The 18979-nt window shown below is 38.2% G+C and overlaps 1 protein-coding gene across 6 annotated transcripts in view; it reads right to left on the minus strand.

Annotated features, from left to right (window-relative positions):
- Positions 1 to 18979, minus strand: part of PAK3 (p21 (RAC1) activated kinase 3) — a 297238-nt gene that overhangs the window by 28245 nt on the left and 250014 nt on the right. For all 6 annotated transcript variants that reach the window (XM_049872069.1, XM_049872068.1, XM_049872067.1 and 3 more), the window contains 5 exons: positions 8232 to 8280; positions 7773 to 7885; positions 5906 to 6023; positions 4370 to 4469; positions 3693 to 3889 (listed from right to left, as the gene is read on the minus strand). In XM_049872069.1, the coding sequence (XP_049728026.1) occupies positions 3693 to 3889; positions 4370 to 4469; positions 5906 to 6023; positions 7773 to 7885; positions 8232 to 8280 (577 nt within the window). The remainder of the gene's footprint in view (positions 1 to 3692; positions 3890 to 4369; positions 4470 to 5905; positions 6024 to 7772; positions 7886 to 8231; positions 8281 to 18979) is intronic.

Genomic DNA, 18979 nt, shown 5'->3' on the forward strand with positions numbered 1-18979 from the left:
GCTAATTCCTTGCATCAACAATATGTTAACAGGTATGTATAATATTCATAGAGGGTTTGCTCAGTCGTAAAGTGCACAACAAAGATACAAAAAAGTCACATCAGAATGTGTTACAGATTGAATTGTGTTCCCCCAAAATATGTGTCAACTTGGCTAAGCCATGATTCCCAGTATTCTGTGGCTGTCCTCCATTTTCAACCTGATATAATTATCCTATGTTTTGTAAATCTTAACCACTATAATGATACTAAAATAGGATTACAGGCAATAGTGTTAATGAGGCAGGACTCAATCTACAGGATTAGGCTGTATCTTGAGTCATTCTCTTTTGATATAAAAGAGAGAAGTGAGAAGAGAGGAGAGGGACCTCATTACCACCAACCAAGAAGAATGTGGAGCAGACCATGTCCTTTGGACTCAAGGTCCCTGCACTGAGAAGCTCCTAGGCCAGATTAATGACAAGGACCTTCTGCCAGAGCCGACAGAGAGAGAAAGCATTCCTCTGGAGCTGGCGCCCTGAATTCGGACTTCTAACCTCCTAAACTGTGAGAATAAATTTCTCTTTGTTAAAGCCATCCACTTGTAGTATTTCTGTTATAGCAGCACTAGATGACTAAGACAAAATGTAAATGACCTTCAAATGTATAGCCCCAGACTATACCTTTAACTTCTGTTCAGTGTCACCTGCTTATGGTAACTGTACTGAATGAACTATGCAGAGCCCTCCACTCTCCAAGGGCAATGGGGGTGCAGCGAGGGGGGAGGGAAAATTCTTGAGGGAATGGGGAATCCAATCTCCCTTTGTGAATGGGTAAAAAGCACTCTAAGCATCCTTTCCCATTTTCCTTTTCTATTGATACAGAGATTTCCTACTATCTATCTATCTATCTTTTTTTTTTTTTTATCTATCTAGAGCCCTGATGGCACTGTGGTTAGGCGTTAGGCTGCTAACAAAAAGGTCAGCAGTTTGGATCCACCAGGTGCTCCTTGGAAACCCTATGGGGCAGTTCTACAGGGTCACTATGAGTTGGAATCGACTCAACAGCAATGGGTTTGGTGTTTTGGATCCATCTATCATCTCCTATTATGCCCTTGACAATGAGTTAGGCGATTTACATACATTATTTCACTTAAATTTTCACATTAACTGAAAAATAGATACCATCCTCATTTTACAGATAGAAAATAGGCTTAGGAAACTTTTAAGTGATTTTCCAAAGGTCAGAGAGCTTGCAAGTTGTGGAGCCAGGACACGTCCAGATCTGCCTGGCTACATGGATCGAATTCTTATCACATCAACATGCCACCCTCTACCGCTGTGTATTCTTTCTACTTATTTCCTTCTTTCTCCCTCAAAGCCTAAAGTGGTAGTTGGGTGGTAATATTGGAAGAAGTTTAAAGAAAGGACTAACCTAGTCCTCTTTTATAGTCCTCCTGAATAAAGCTCTGGCCTGGTCACCAGGTTCCAAAATAAATGCAGGCTTCCTACAGGCTCATTTCCTATCTTCTTCTCCTCAATCTCCCCAGGGTTTCAGTAATTATATTTTTCAAATTCCAGGTAAGGGCATATACCCTGAAACATTATGTTTTCTTTAAGAGAAAATGAGGATAGCATATTTGAAATCCAAACTAAAAAAGTACTCATGGCACCCAGCAGAGAGATACTCCCAGAATAGGGCTGACTCAGTACGGACTTGTTGATTGATTAATCGGAGGTTGATCACACATGAAGAGCAAATGAGCAAGGTGAGAGTAAATCCTTATCAGTGGAATCCCACAGGGTGGTCTTTCTGACAGGTCTTTTTGTTATAGCCTTTTTTTTTTTTTTTTTTTTTTTTTTAGTGTAGGCTTCCCTGACCTGGTGGTTTGTTAATCTGCAAGCACGTGTTTAGATACAAGACCGTGAATTTGAAGAGACAAGCTATTATGAGTTCTGATCACAGGCTAGGAGATGCCTATAAAGATTAAAACTTCTTTTTTTTTTTCCTAACAATTAGCAGCCTAGCTAAAGAGCGATCAATCGTCATTGGGGAACTGAAGAAGGTAATAAATGTATTACTGAAACCAGTTGCTTGGCAGAGCCATTTATTTAATCCTTAAATGCTGCAGGTTGTAAATTACTCATTAGAAGGCAAAAAGCAAAATTGCCATAATCCGTTTAGTGCTTCCAAACTCCAGAGATTTAGAGGAGGAAAACCATGGAAACGAGAGGCCCAATGTGTTCTTTCACTGCTATTTCTTAATGGGCAAAGGTGGTTAAACAATAAGGAAAACCCATGTAATTATCTTGATGTGCTGGTCCACAGGTCAGGGGTGGGCTTGATTAAATTCATGAAGAGCCGACTCACAAGCGGTGAGAAAATGCCCTTGCTCTTCCCTCAGCCCTGTAGGCAGCTAATCAGTGTGCACATCTCACATCCAGATTGTCTTGTGAGACCAGAACAACAGCCGAGGGCATTCAGTGGGGCTTTCAGTCCTATCTGTTGTTTTCTAAGCACTGCAGGGACGAGGACAAGAGGCCAAGTACCAGGAAGGAATTAGGAGAAGGAGGCTGTTTCCCATTCCATACATAGAGACTGCAGCTCCCCATTGCAAAATATTCAGTTGCAAAAACAACTAGGCCATCTGTTTCTAGGCTTCTGTACACGTACAGAAAGTCATGTGTAGTTGCCTTGAATGTGGATTTTACAAGCTTTACCTGAAAACATCTAACCATCTACTCAGGACAATGATTTCTATATACCAACGGTAAAGTTCATTTTTAGACTTAATAGTAATGACACAATATGCACGATGCTTTTGGCACTGGCACTGTGCATGGGTTTCTGAGAGGAGAATTTGAGTCTGTATATTTCCTCTTTCTTCAATGTGATGCCCTTTATATAATACAACTACACAGCTTGCGGCCCACCCTTAGGGTGTATACAACAGAACAGCTGCTGGCTTACTTCTGCACTTGAGCAAGCCATTTTGTTGCTACTCCTGTGCCTTTTCCCCCTCATGATCAACAGTATATTTCTGAATAAAAGATGGTGGGGTTAGGCTACAAAATGGAGCTTTTCTCTTTGTGGAGGTAACTGGACCACGTGAAGATCAAACCTCCGATTCTGTAGTAGCAAACTGACCTACCCAACCCAAACTATTGCCATTTATTTCCTACTTGACAGTCTAATTAAATTTGTGATCTCACCAGGCCGGAGCTGTGTTTATCTCTGTGTTCCATTCAATACCCAGCAAGCTGTTGCTGCACGATAAATCATTACTGATAATGAAACAAAATCGGATTTTGAAAATTATAGCTGTGGAAATGCATTTATTTACACTTAAAAAGTAATTATAAAGTATTTCCTAGATAGATCATTTAACCATGGCATAGGATAAAAAATTCTTTCATCCCAGATCTTGCTTTAAAGAAAAAAAAAGCACATTTTTTACATCAGAATGTAAAACTAAAGAATTTTAAAGACCCCTGTAATTAGAAATACTAATAACAAACCCTTTTGAAAAGTGTTGCAATATCTTAAGATCAACCGAAAATAGCTCACAGTAACTTTGAAAATTATAACTTTAGGTTTCTATGTCATCTGTTCCAGGAAAGAGCCCATCCCAGGTACTTTTTGGTGGAGGTACAGAATGACATTTAGCCTTTCCCCTTTTCTGGAGTGGGGTACCAGAATTCTTTTCTAACTTACCCTGAGTGGATTTTCATTAAGGTAAGGGGGTTCGCCTTCCACCATTTCAATTGCCATAATCCCCAGAGACCAGATATCAACTTTCGGACCATAAGCTTTTCTAGTTACCACCTCAGGTGCCATCCAATAGGGGGTTCCCACCATGGTGCTTCGTTTACTTTGCTCAGGGGTGATCTGGGCACAGAACCCAAAATCAGCTGCAGAGAAGAACAGACAGTTAAAATCAGCTCAAACTGCTTTCCTTTTATAATAGGTCACGTTGAGATACGGCTGTACCTTCCTTTGTTAGATACCAAGCTTCCACAACTGCCTAGCTCACATCCTTTTGTTACCTGTCAGCTGGTCCTGGTTTTAAAAGGGTCTGGAATAACTGGCTGATGTGGCATCATTGTTCCAGACCTCACGGCTCCCTCAATCTTACAGAATCTGTCAGTTTTCTAAGTAGACATTTGTCATTGAGCCAAGGGAAGTCACTAGAAATTCTGAAATATTAAATCCAAAAACTCTGGTCATGATCTACAGGGCACACAGTGTTAGAAAAATCCTTTATTTCAAACAGGGCTATAAGTGCCTTCAAATCAATCACTTTCAATGGCCGTTATCTTCTCAAGATAGACAGTAATAGATTAGAAATTCTCTGATAGTCTCTCAAACACGATCTGAACCAAAATACCTACTCAATTTAACAGAGCCATCCATCCCGAGGAGAATATTGTCACTCTTTATGTCTCTGTGGATCACTTGGTTTGAGTGCAAGAAATCCAATGCTTGGAGGCACTGTTGAATCAGGAAAAAAAAGTTCTATTATATCACAAAGAATAAAAAAAATTACGTTTCATTTCTAGATAAATTTTGATCAAGGGTATAATTTTATGTTGTCAAGTGAAATAGATTACTAAATATTTCAACACCACTTTGAAATCACATGACCACTTAAATCAGTGATGTTACCTAGCATTATACATATAAAGGTTCCCAAGTATCCTATGAAGACTGGGACATGAAAAGTGATGGCCATGATAAGTAATCATTAATACAACCAAACTAACCCATTAACGTGATCATACTTTGACCTAGTTATCTGGAGGATAAAGATTCAGCTTGGCCTCATACACAGTGAGCTTCTGCTTACACGATATGATTTGATGCAGTAGGGCTGGAGGCTGAGGAATCTGCATTTAAAACAACTGTTCCAGATGTTTCTGGTGGATGGCTAGACTTGGGAACCACTCCGAGGCTATGAAGTAACCATCTACACTCATTTGGAAATGGCTCTGTACTGTAATACTAGAAGATGGAAACCAGTCTCAGGGTAATCTATTCTCCTGAAGGACTATAAGTTCGATTTATTGCAGGAAGAGAAAATATATGCTTGATGGATATGTGTGCATGTTTGGGGAGGGGGAAGTGAAATGAGGAGAGCAAGGAAGAGGGAATTTAAGGGAACAATTTAAAGTAAAGAACAAGTAAAGGTTAGATAAAAAAATTTTCTTCCCTAACATTGGTTTTCAAGTTTCAGTGGGTCAGAATTCCTACTTGACTCTACAGGAAACCTGACCACAATGAATGGGGTACGTGGTAATGCCCAAGATGAGACTCCCGTGAGAAGCGTGTTACTTTTTTAATAGTGAAAAAAGAAATATAATGAAAACATCCTGAATTTAGCTTGAAACTAAGGGTATCACACTGTTATTGGAAAAGAGACAGGCCCTCAGATCCACATTTAAAAGTGAAAAGCAACTATGACGGATATCCAGATTTAAACGTGAAACCAACTACTTTCTGGGCTCAAGGAAGACCTTGCATAATGATGAGATGATGACATGGTCTGTATATTTACATGGATCACATGCAGGACAACATATCTATCATGTAATAATTCCCCCAAATCAGAAAGAAGCCCCATGCCAACATCACTGTTATTCTGTGTTCGCTGAGATTACAGCATGAGGGATTAATATGTGGTGTAGTAGAACTTGGAGGGATCCAGAGAAAAGCAACTAAAACAAAAAGGAGCTGGGGAGAAGAGTGCAGGGGAGTGCTATTAAGTTAGGATTTAAAATGAGGTTAGACTCTTCAAACTTTTTTGTGGGGGGAGGTAGAAAAGATGTGCTGTTATTACTCTGATGTTATAAAAACATTGTGAATAATGAGAGATTGAGAACTGCCAATTTTCGTGTTCTTGTCAGCTAGAAACACTCTTATTTTCTTACCTCTCTGCAGACAGCTGCTATCTGTCCTTCATCCATACAGGTCTCCGTGACCACATCAGTCAAAGAGCCACCAGCCAAGTATTCCATGACTACCCATAGTTCATCACCCACTAAATAGCTATAATAAGAAAAGAAAAAGACTTTGTCTCAGGCCTAAGGAAGTGGGGACTCTGTTATATTCCCATTAAGAATGAGATTTGCAGTTAGTCTCTGCATTTGATCATATTAAATAACAAGAAAATAGTAATGGTGGTGATAATGAGATACCTCCTTACTGGTAGAAGAGAATATGCATGGGAAAATCAAAGGATCATCAGATATGACTGGCAGATTTGACTGTGCACCAAAGACAATGGAAAAGAGTGAAGAGGCCTTTGGTGACTATTGCCAGTCATGCCATAGTAAAAGCTAGTTTCAGCGAATAGGAGCAGAGAATAGCCTATTTGGATAACTCAAGTCATAATGTTCACTTCTGGGATTGAACCAGCCCATGGTGCCCAGAGTTATATGATATTTATTCAAATCTCAGCATTATTTTGGAGTCTACTTAATTAATTACTAAAATGTTTTCAGGGAGCTGCCAAATCAAAAAGACTCATGTTTACAACAGATTTACTGTGCTGAGGTCTTTGTTCTAACAGAAGTCAGTTGTGCCATGCTCATCATCTTTATGTAGTCTTTAAGGGATATGCCCCAAGTGATAAGATATGAGGACAAAGGTCTCCCCAGCCATACAATTTAGGCAAAGGGAACATGAGATTACTCAAATCATCTGGGACCATCTAAAGGCACTTTAGCAGTATTATCAGGACTCTCTGCCCCTGCTCAGCAAGAGTGATAGATCATAATGAACTGAATAACCCCAACGTTTCAGCCCTGCTCAAAGGCCCAAGTCAACATGAAGCAAGACTTTGTATCTAGTGATTCTCAAATTACAGTACCCATTAAAGGCTGTTAAAAATGAAAATTACAGGCCCTATCACCTCTAGTTATATAGAGGGCCCCAGAAATTTGCATTATTTACGAGTACCTCCGGTGGTTCTGCTATGAGTGGTCCTTAAACTATACTTTATGAAACTCTGAACTAGACTGTAAAATTGGACCTTACCCCCGCCCCCATCCCCTTTTTTCCTCTCTCTGTATCACGGGTCTACCTGGCCTGAAACACAGAAAGCAAGACCACATGTTCATTGAGTTTGAAGAACTTGTCTTATTTCCTTTGAATCCCCACCCCTCTCAAGTACATAGCACAGTGGAGCTAAACAAACACTTATTGAAATTGAATGAGACATGTTCACAAGTGAAGAGTTAGTGCTGTCTTTAAAGGCCTATTTATAACCCATTGTTAATACCACTGATGAAAGAGACATTAATTACCTGGTATAGGAAAAAGGTTTGAGATTAAAGTCTCAATTCCCTAGACCTCACTGTCAGTTAATCACAAAAAAGCACCCATTAAAGCAGGGCCATTATAGTCAGCCTTCTACATGTCAGCCCCCAGAGACTGTAGTGGCTCCACACAAACACTCGATGAAATGTTCAAAACACCACTGCCCTCGCCCATATGCAGTAGTCTATTTCCTGCCAACGTGGAGTCACGACCTTGAAAAGGAAACTACCCAAACTGCTCATGTTTAGAATCAAGACCATAAAACGTGTTTCTTCAAGTGTTTTATGGGTGAATAAAGATTAAGTGGGTGCAAGCTTAGCAACAGATCTGATACTCATCTACTTTGTAGCATTTTAAGACAGATTTGAAGAATGAATGTTAAATGAATAAACTCCAAGTAAAATAATTTGACAAAAAATTGCATGCTATCAAAAAAAAAAAAAAAACCCTAAGACCATAGTGAGAGAAAATACTTACCTATCTAAGTAATTAACAATATTGGGGTTCTTATTTTCCCTCATGACCAGAATTTCATTAATAATTAATTCCTTTTTGGGCTGCTGTTGAAGGTTCATCTGCTTTATGGCCACCTGAATGACAATTGAAATACAAGAGTAAATTACAATCACTAGAATCAAGACAAATATCCATATTTTGGGGGGACGCAGAGCAAGGCGTACACATTCTTTATCTACTAAGCTCATTCTCTGTGCCACAACCCCATGCTCTTTTTCTTCTGGTCATTCATGAATGATCCTTCCACTTCATGTGCTTTGGACATTAGTGAAGTTAACTTCCATGTCAACCCAGTTCTACCTGGTTTAGGGATGAGCTCTCTTGAGTACGAATTTTTTCAGGTGTAGATGCCATCAAAGAGGAAACCTAATATATATGAATAAAGGATAATAAAGTTCAGGATTGAATGTCAGCACTTACCTCTTGTCCTGTTGCAATGTCTAGTGCTGTATAAACAGTACCTGATGCCCTGTGAAGGTGAAAATGACCAAATTAATGAGCAATCAAGGTGTTGCTGGTATGTTTTATTTCAAATAAAACATATAATTATTTTCAGGAGAGGAAATTTAGCAAAGTCAAGATTAAATGATATAGTAGAAAAGGAAAACTGTATTACATAGTAACTGAACCTGAAACAACCATGATGTGTCCCTTTTGGGGGGCTAGGAACATGTCAGACTTTCTGGTGCCAGTCTACGCCATGGCACTATGCCATAATGAATTGCCCAAGTCAATCTTGCTCCTTTAGGGAAACTTCTTGAATATTTTGGATTCTCCTTGGATATTACAACAACCATCACTGCAGGCTTCTAATTAAACCAAAATATAGTTTAGGACATAAGATAGCATCTTTTACTTAGGTAACTATAACTTCATTTTTATCATAGGGACAGAGTGGCTTTTCTCATGCATTTCTAATTTTTAAGGATATCTTGATCTAACAAACCAATCATTCTCAGTGCTGTTATCTGTACTGTATTATCAATGTGGCTTTACTATTGAGCCATTTTTCTTCTTTTTGCTACATTTTTCAACAGCTTCTATTCTGTGGTTTCACTGCAATTCAATATACTTTTAAAATCTAATTCTTTTAAGTCTTGGAAGTCTCGTGCTTGGAAGGCTCAGGCTTCCATTCTGACTTAAATTATAGGGTTCCCTTGATTGCAAATAAAAATTACCTAGTAAAGCTGAATTCGTGGTCAGTTTCTGTGAAGCACACATGCATTCTGAACATTTTCCCCCAAAGAAAACTAGTAGTCAATTTCTTGATAAAAAAAAAGGGAATCAGCATAGAGATCAGTCCTATTGTAATGCCCCAACACTGCTATCTAAACTTTCTGGTAATTGTTGTTTCTCCCTTGTTCTCTATCTTCAGCTGTTTTGCTTTCTGAGTCCAGGAATTCTTTCCTTACTTCAGTTACTTCCTTATAATTCTTCTCCCTTCTTTTCTCTGGATGAGCCTAGAAATTTTGTATTACCTGTTCTCAAGGAATAAAATGGGTGGTGTAGTATAAGGAATATTTGACTATTAGTAGAGATCTGAGTTCTAACATTTGCTCTAATATCAACAAGTTATATGACCTTAACAAGTCTCTTCCCCTCTCTGGGTTTCAGTCCCCTCACATGGAATATAGTGATCACAGTAACAATAAAAATATATTGAGCATATTGCATGTGTCAAACACTGTACTAACAATTTCATGTAATTTATTTAACCCATACCATATTTCTATAAGGCAATTGTTATTATTATCCCCATCTCATAGACAAGGAATCTGAGGCTTAGAGAGGTAATATAACTTGCTCAAGGTAATACAGCTTATAATTCAAGTCCATCTCACTCTCCTACCTGTAAAATACAGGCACTAGGCTATTTTATTTCTAAGGTTCTTTAATTCCATGATCTAGAATCTACAAAGTCTTACTGCCCTCCTCGCTCTGGTTGGGTATTCAAAGTATCTATGAGAACTACACTGAAATAGCACACTTAACAGGTACCACCATCTCAGTCAGGATTTGGTAATTTCAGAAATTCCTTAGGCTTGCAGCTTATATCAAACAAACCAGTATCTCAATTTTGTACATTTGAGATTCTGGTTTCAGAGAACATAGTTGGTGCTCAGTAAGTAATTGTTGAATGAACAAATTAAATATCTTTTCAAGCAAATATACAATTTCAATAAAACTTTCTTCCTTACCGTAATGAAAACTTTTCTTATTCTACTTAAATCTACATAAAAACCTTCTCTCTTGCAATAGGCTATCAAGTATTCCTGACTTCAGGGGCCACTTTGTGATCCGTCCTTTTGAACTCAGAATTGTTTGGAGTTCAAAGGTATAGATCACCCTCATGTGGTGTGTATTTCAGCTGCAATGAGCACTGAAGAACTACTTAAATCAAATTGCAAAATAGGATTCAAACATGCCTTTACTTGGTTTATTTCTACATATTTAGGCCACTTGCCCAATTCCTTCAGATGTAAAAGAGTGACAGGATCTGAAAAATGCGATAATAACTACCTATCTCATAGGACTGCAGAGAATCCAATGGCACAATCAGGGCTTCTAACTGGTTTGGTCCGGTTTGACCCCCTGCTGAGAATCTGCATTTCCACGCCAGATATACTGAATCAGAATGTACATTTTAATAAGATCCCCAGGTGAGTCTTCTGGAGATTTTGTTAAAATGGACACTCTGATTCAGTACATCTGGTATTGAAATGCAAATCCTCAGCAGGGGATCAAAACAGATATGAACCAGTTCAAAGCCCTGGGCACAATGCATATAAGCATTTAGCCCTGTGCTCAGATCAGAGTTGGTGTTCAATAAGGTAACTGTTGTTATTATCATTTGTTGTTGTTGTGATAGGGGAATGACTGATTCACTGAGTTGTTAGTTGGGCCCTCCTAATCCCCCAGCCAAAGTATCCTTTGCTGGTGTCTGTTCTTATTTTCAAAAAGGGCAAAGCCTGAGGGTGACCTACTGGATTGTTTTTTAGAGGCTCTGCATCTTTTTTTTCCAAGGGCAGTGTTTTTGCCTTTTTCCTCTAAGCTTGGAACACCTTTATCAAATGAAACCATATGCAGAAGCTCTCACTTTATAAAAAAAATAAAATAAAACAAAGTGGGAGCTGCTCCAGTTAAAGCTAGGGAGGGAGATCCAAAAATTCCTACCCAGGTGGACTTCCCGTATTCATCATCCCCGACCCTCAGTCACTCAAGCCCATTTCCACTGTCCTTGGGGCTAAAATTGCGATTGACTCGGAGTGCAACGGGGATTAGTGTTCAACATCTCTAGAGCTTTACTTTTCAAATCCTTGGTTTTCTGTCCCCCACTGCCTCAGATTTTCATTGTCTTAAAATTGCTAGAGTCCTAATCCTGGAATCCCAATATCCTGGGTTTTACGGCACTCAGTAGTATAGAATTACAAAAACCCCTAATCCAAAGAGGTTTACAGGCCCTAAAACCCTATAGCATCAACAGTTATTAACTCAAAAACAAGTGTGTCTCCCCATTTCCTCTTCTTCCACCTTACTGCATGTGTGCAATCATCCAGTGGGAGCCATTTTTCCTCCCCTCCCACCCTTGTTCCCTGTCTGGAAATGGCAATATCTTTCTCACCCCTACCCCATGTTAGGTTGTTCGAATTCACTGCTATGATCAATCAGTTATTCGTTTGTCCATCTTCCAGCCTTTGTAGAATCCTCAGCTCAAATGCACAAACTCAGGTACTAAACTGCAGAGTAAAACTCAGTACCCTTCTTCCTAGCTCCATCTTAGCAGCCCTAACAACTCTCTGATGTCTTTCCGTATTCCAACAATTTAAGATTCAATTGGTACTATGTCAATCTCATTCTCTTATTCATCTATTAAAGCACTCTCATTGCCCACTATTGGGTTAAGAACAGTAGCTCTCGCCCCCATCCACTCAAACCTCCCTGGGTTCAAATCCTAAAACTTACTACTTGTGTGACCCTGGGTAAGTAATTTAACCTGTCTGTGGCTCAGTTTTCACATTTGTAAAATGAGGACAATAATAATACCTACCTCATAATGTAATTGTGAGAATTAAAGGAGGTAATATTCTGGGTGAATATGTATACAGTGCTTAAAACCAGGCCTGGCATATAGTAATTGCCCAATAAATACTAGCAATAATAATAACAGTAATATTTGTTGTTATTATTTGGTTGATTATTCCCTAATATATTCATTATATTATGGCCCCACATTGTAGTTTGTACAGCAATACGAATCTCTTTAAGTACATGGGAGTTTTCAAGATATTTGGATGTTTTAAAAATCATAACAGAAATTCAATAAGGTAAAGCTAACTAAAATATCATGTTTCCTTTTAACTAGAATTATCTCAACTTGTGATTACTTCAGCTATCTCATGCTGCTCAAAACCTCTAAGCAGCAGTTATATGCATTTTTAATTTTCTTAACTGAATAAAGAATGAGAAGATAAACTATTATTTAATAAATACATTTTGATGGGTATAATAATTGAAGTACAGTAGTGTAGACTCCTAAGGAAACAACCTTTGAGCCAACAAGGTGCCACACTGATTAGCTTTGTGACAGACAGGAGTATAAAACCAAAACTTAAATTCACTTAAATAAAGAAGTCTGTACCATGCAGCACTTTTTGACATAGGGCAGTCAGAAATCAAACTAACAAAGATGGGGGTTAGAACTAATTCTTCGGCATATTAGTGGTGGTGTGTTAAAACAGTCAATAAGGTCAATTTGATTTTTATGCTAATCAGTTAATTGCATTCATTCTTACCATCCCTCCATTTCAGTTAAATTGAAGCCAGATTGTTGTAGGAAGAACATTTGTTTATGATGGGGATTCTGTTTATTCCAAACCTCACTCCCTCAGGTGGTACAAAGAAATCATGCATTATCAGGACTAAGGAGAAAAGAGAGATCATCCAGTTGAACTCCCTCACTACAGATGAGAAATCTGAAGGCCAGAGAGTAGGAGGGATATGCCCAAGACGACACAGCTAGTAACAAAGATCTTCTAACTCCGAGTTACAAATCTTTCAGTTAACTTATACTATGGCTCAAAAAACATTAAACCAACAGATTGCTCAATCTTTGGGTCTCATCATCAATTACAGTACGCTGAGTGCTGCTGGTTTCTTGGCATAAGATTAGATGCTTTATCAACAGTCTCTCCCTGACCTGGCCAAGCACTTAATACTCAAATGGAAACACTGGCATCTAGCCCAAAGGGTCTAGAAAGAAGCAAACAATTCACTATTGCTCCCTTTCCTCACAAGGTAAGCCAGTTTAATTATCAGCAATATTCTTCAGGTTTTGATGTTTCCTGGTAAGAGCTAATGTTAAGCCATGATCATGAGTAGTTGTCAAGCCGGCAACAGTAGGCCTTACAATTTAGATAAGTCACTCTGATTTCAATGTGGAAATGAATTGGAGGATGAAAATAAGGGCAGGACATGAAACTAGGAAGGTGCTCATGGACAGTGAGATAAAAAAAAAAAGGGGGCAAGAAAGGTCTAGAGGGCTCATTGAGGTCCTAGAGGAGACTAGTGGTAGTAAGAGTGAGGGAGCCAGGAGGACGGGCAGTATTCACATTTAAGATTTTACAAGTATAAATCTGGTGCTGATGGGGTCAAGTCAGGGACTTAATCCCCATTTAGGATGGTTATTTTCCACATCTACTTCTGCTGCTGCTGCTATGAGAAAAGCGAACTCATTTTTTGAGCCTTCCTCTCTGCCAGGTTATCTATAAATGAATGATCTCCTTTAATGCTCACCCTATACAATCGTATGAGGTAAATACTGTTAGACCCATTTTACAAATGAGGAAATTGAAACTGAGAACTGTTAAGTAGCTTTCCCAAGATTATTAGTCAGCAGCTGAGCTGCATCAGTTTAACCCCACAGCTGTGCTCTTAACCACCATTTCATGTTTCGTTATAGATCTTTAGCATTTTTACATCAATGCTAAGAACCAGCGTGGTATATATTCCAAGCCCACGTTTGTTTCTACTATGCTAAGTTGCCTCCCAAAAATTTTGCCTCTAATTTTCTGCTCACTTAATACATGTGCCCCTTTTAGGCTATTTAGTTTGTCCCCGTGTTTGATTCCTTTGGCATAACCATACGAGATGGTTCTTCTGTTCCCCTACTCAATTAAGATTTGATCATGTGGCTGGGACTTGGCCTAGGGTTAGTTCTTAGGACTGGACTTTATCTTTTGCTGAATATTTAAGTTACAATTACTATTTGTGGGCCCTTATTTAGAAATTACCTCACTATATTAATGCATTTGATATGTAAAAATACATACAGAAAAAACATAGATATGTATATTGTTTGGGACTACCATACATCTACTTGATTCATTGAGGCATATATACATACATCCTTTAGGGCTCAGGAATGATGAAGAACAGTGTTACCACTGTATGTAGTAACTCTTTCAGAGAGAGTTTTAGAGCATTTTCTTTTGCATAATTTACCTCTCAAAAATGAATCTTTAATTTTTTAAAAATAAAAATATGTTAAAAAATGTTATCTTAGTACTTTTCTAAGTACACAGGATGTAGCTGGGGCCAGATGGTATAGGCTTTAATTACTAGAATTATAAATCAGAACAGGGAATTTTCTGTTCTTTAGCTAGGGTATGACTTATCTCTGAGTATTCATGGTCATCTAATTTTAAATAGAGCTGTAATGCATCATAAGTGTGGGGCCAGGGAGCTCAGTGGGTTGGAGTCCAGTGATAATGAGGCCACAGTTACAGGGCTTAATCCCTGGAAAGGCCAGATAACGCTCAGCTACTCACTCCAACATTAAGTCTAAGCAGCTGTTTCACAGTGTGTGCCTTTGGTTCCAAAAGTGCCTGGACAGGAAAGGGGGGCAGATGGCTTAACACAAGCGCATTACTAAGGCTGGAAAAAAAAAACAACTTAACGTGCAACTCTGTTAATGGTGGTTGATTGAGTGGCATCATCTTTACAAGGGACAGCACACAACACAGTGCATTTAAGAGCATTAAGTAGAACAAAGAGCATTGTCCATTGCTCCATAAACAATGGTCTTCACAAATGCTAATGTATTTTCAGTCTCCTACATCACAAAGCCTGTTATAAAGCTCAGACCACATCTATTTAGTGCCTCACAGCAGTGCTCTACCTTATGTGGCCCAAAATAGATCAGATGAGGAAGCAAATACTTTTTTGAGTGGGTGGTCCTACCCAAATAACCACTTCTATAAGGACACTAGACGCCACTTCTGTTCTCCCCTGAACAAAAGAAAACAAGTCAGAGGTTTCATTCCCAGCATTTATCCCTGCGTTCTCTGCTGTATTCTGCTTTGTCAGGTTCCCTGAACCAAGCTGGTATTCATCAAGTCCTTTAAGAAATGATTTTCCAAACTATTCATCTTCAGTATGGGAACTTCAGATTAGGGTAAGGAGAACAGGGCACTTCACTGAGTAACAGAGATAAATCTGAAGAAATACACCACATGATATCTTTGCTTTCTCAAGCCATCTTAAATCCTTATCTGGAATTCATCGTAAAGCTAGAGGGACAAGGAATTGCGGTCTTGTTTACGCATAAACGAGTAGGAAAGCTTGTTTGCAATTCTGGTGAACTGATCATAACATAATTCCATATAATGATATGGTTGGCAAAGAGTCAGATGTTAGACAAAATTCCTTTGGCCAGATGTACATCTTTAGCCTAAGAGAAACCCAGGATTCCAAGAAATGCTTCTGTTATCGCTTTCTGTCAAACTTTGCAACATGCCTGGTCTAATCTATGAAGAGACGCTACATGCAGAAAAGATATTTAGTGTTCCGCAGATATGGACTACATTGGCCAATGGATACTTTAGGATAACCTTTTGTACCGTCACATGAATTCCTGTTAGAGTTCCTTTCTTCTACATTTTTTTTAAATCAGTGTTGGGGTGGGTTTTTTATTACAGTACTGTAATCCCAAATAAATGAATACAACTGTGTTAGTGAGGGTGTGGGCAAGCGAACACTCTCATATATTGTTAGTGGGAATGTTAAATGGAACAACCTCTATGGAGGTCAACTTGGAAATTTTAAATGCATAGATCCTTTCATGCAACAATACCACTTCTAGGGATTTATCTTAATGAAAAATTTGCTTATGTATGAAATGGTTTATTTACAAGGCTCTTCATTAAAGCTTGTTTGTAATGGCAAAATATTGCAAACAAACTAAATGCCCATCAGTGGGGGCCTGGCTAAACAAATTATGGTACATCCAAATGATGAAAGACTGCGCACCTATTAAAAAGACAGATACTAATATGGAACTATCTCCAAGACACAGGCACATAATAGAAAAGGAGATAAACAGTATGTTACCATTTGTGTTAAAAATACACACAAGTGTACCACGTATGCCCAAATACAAGGTAAGAGTTTTTATCCCAAAAAAACCTTTTCTCCTGTAAAAAGAGTTATCCTATATTCGAATCCTTTTTAAAATACCTCATGTAATGTGGTACTTCTCCATATTCATTTATTTTTAACCACACAGAACTATTTGGGAGAGACATATTAGGTTGAAATATTCTCAGTCAATGTTACTTTTGGATGCTTATAGTGAGCACCTGTCAGAACTGTTAAGAAAGGATGCAAATAAATTATTTCTGAGAATAAGACCTCATAAGTGCAAGTGTTCGATGTCATACACACTTTTAAAAGATCACTTTCAAAACGAGTGCAAAGAAAGGACTCCAATTTTCCAAAGATGGAACAGTTTGACCATCAAAAACAGTACTGAATGAGATCAATTTAAACAAATTGAAAATATAAAAATCTGCAAGTTTTGGGTAATACTCTTAAGATGTCCATACTACCCAAAGCAGTCTATAGATTCAAGGCAAGCTCCATTAAAGTATCAACAGCCTTCTTTGCAGAAGTGGAAAAGCCAATCCTCAAATGTATATGGAACTGCAAGGGGCCCTGAATAGCCAAAGCAATCTTGAAAGAGAAGAACAAAGTAGGAAGAGTCACATGTTCCGATTTCAAAATGTACTATAAAGCGACAGTAATCAAAAGAGTTTGGTACTAGTATAACGATAAACATATAGACCAATGAAGTAGAATTGAGAGTCCAGAAATAAACTTATACTTCTATGGTCAAGTGATTTTCGACAAGGATGCTAAGTCCATTCAACGGGAAAATAAATCTCTTTAATAAGTAGAGCTGGAACAACTGGATTTTCACATGCAAAAGAATGAACCTGGACCCATGCCTCACACCAAACCCAAACCTGTTGCCATGGAGTCGATTCTGACTCATAATGACCCTAACAGGACAGAGTAGAACTACCCCATAAGGCTTCCAAGGAGCGGCTGGTGAACTTGAACTGTCTACCTTTTGGTTAGCAGCCATGGCTCTTAACCACTGTGCCACCAGGGTGCCATACTATATATGAAAAATAACTAAAAAATGGATCAATGACCTAAATGTAAGGACTAAAACTCTTAGAAGAAAACATAGGGGTATTGCTTCGGGATCTAGTTTTTGGCAATGGATTCTTAGACATGACACCAAAAGCATGAGTAACAAAAAACAAAATAGAAACACTTGACATCATCCAAATTAAAAAACAAACAAAAAACTTGTGTGCATCACAGGACCCTATCAAAAAAGTGAAGAGACAACCTATAGATTGGGAGAAAACATTTGGGAACCATATATCAGATAAGTGTTTAATTTCCGGAATATATAAAGATCTCTTAAAACAACAAAAAGACAAGCAACCAAATCAAAAAATGGGCAAAGGAATTGAATAGACATTTCACCAAAGAAGATATAGACATGACCAACGAGCACATGAAAAAATGCTCAATGTCATTGATCATTAGGGAAATGTAAATCAAAATTACAATGAGATATACCATTTCACTCCCACTAGGATGACTATGTCATGAACCCTGTGATCAGAAAAACAGTGCAGCATTGTTCACAATAGCCCAAAAATGGGAACAGCCTAAATGTCCATCAACAGATTTATGGAAAAACAAACTGTGGTACTTATATTCAATAGAATATTACTCAGCCATAAAGAGAAATGAAGCCCTGATACATGCTACAACATGATAAACCTTGAAAACATTATACTGAGTGAAATGAGTCAGTCACAAAAGACAAATATTGTATGATCCCACTTATATGAAATATCTAGAATAGGCAAAGGTATAGAGACCAAAGCTTATTAGTAGTGGGAGAGAGGTGGAAAGTGGGAGTCATTTCTTAAGAGGCACTGAGATTTTGTTAAGCGTGATGAAAATCTTTGGAAATGGATAGTGGTGACAGTTGCACAACATGATGCAAGGAACTAACGTCACTAAATTGTACATGTAAAAAAAGTTAAAACGGCAAATACTTTGTTCTATATATTTTTGCCACAATAAGAAAAAACCTGAGTTTATAAAGACATATTTTAAATAAAAAAGAAATCTCCCTCCCCCATGAATACCACCTCCCCAAAACCCCAAATAAAAACAAAAAGACACCTCTCATTTGACACTTTCGAAAGTAAACTGGGTACCAATTCCTTATACCAAAAATTGGCAATTAATAGAATTAAGCATTTATCTAGACTTTCCTGTATGAACTATATTTCAGGGTAACCAAAGAGTCCTAGCTGATAAGGTAAAGTTCTTTTCTATATAGGTATGCCAGTTAACTCGAAAGGTTAGACAGGAACCTCAGAGGCAGTGAGTTTATATTAATGGGGGAGGAAAAACTCAGAAAAGGGTGAGAATGGTTGCACAACTCGAAGAATGTAATCAATGTCAATGAATTGTACATGTAGAAACTACTGAATTCATGTATGTTTTGCTGTGTATAGTCTCAATAAAAACAATAAAATAAAAAGTTTAAAAAGTATTCTAGCTAATAAGTGCGGAGGAAATGATAGATTTAGAAAATCACTATTTTGAAATCCCCAGTTAAATAATTTGGAGCCCTGGTGGTGCAGTGGTTAAGAGCCAGGCTGCTAACTAAAAGGTCAGCAGTTTGAATCTATCAGCTGCTCCTTGGAAACCTTACAGGGCAGTTCTACTCTGTCCTATAGGGTCACTATGAGTCAGAATCAACTCAATATCAAGGGATAATGGATAGTTAAATA

Source organism: Elephas maximus, chromosome X (assembly GCF_024166365.1).
Source record: "Elephas maximus indicus isolate mEleMax1 chromosome X, mEleMax1 primary haplotype, whole genome shotgun sequence".
NCBI lineage: Eukaryota > Metazoa > Chordata > Mammalia > Proboscidea > Elephantidae > Elephas > Elephas maximus.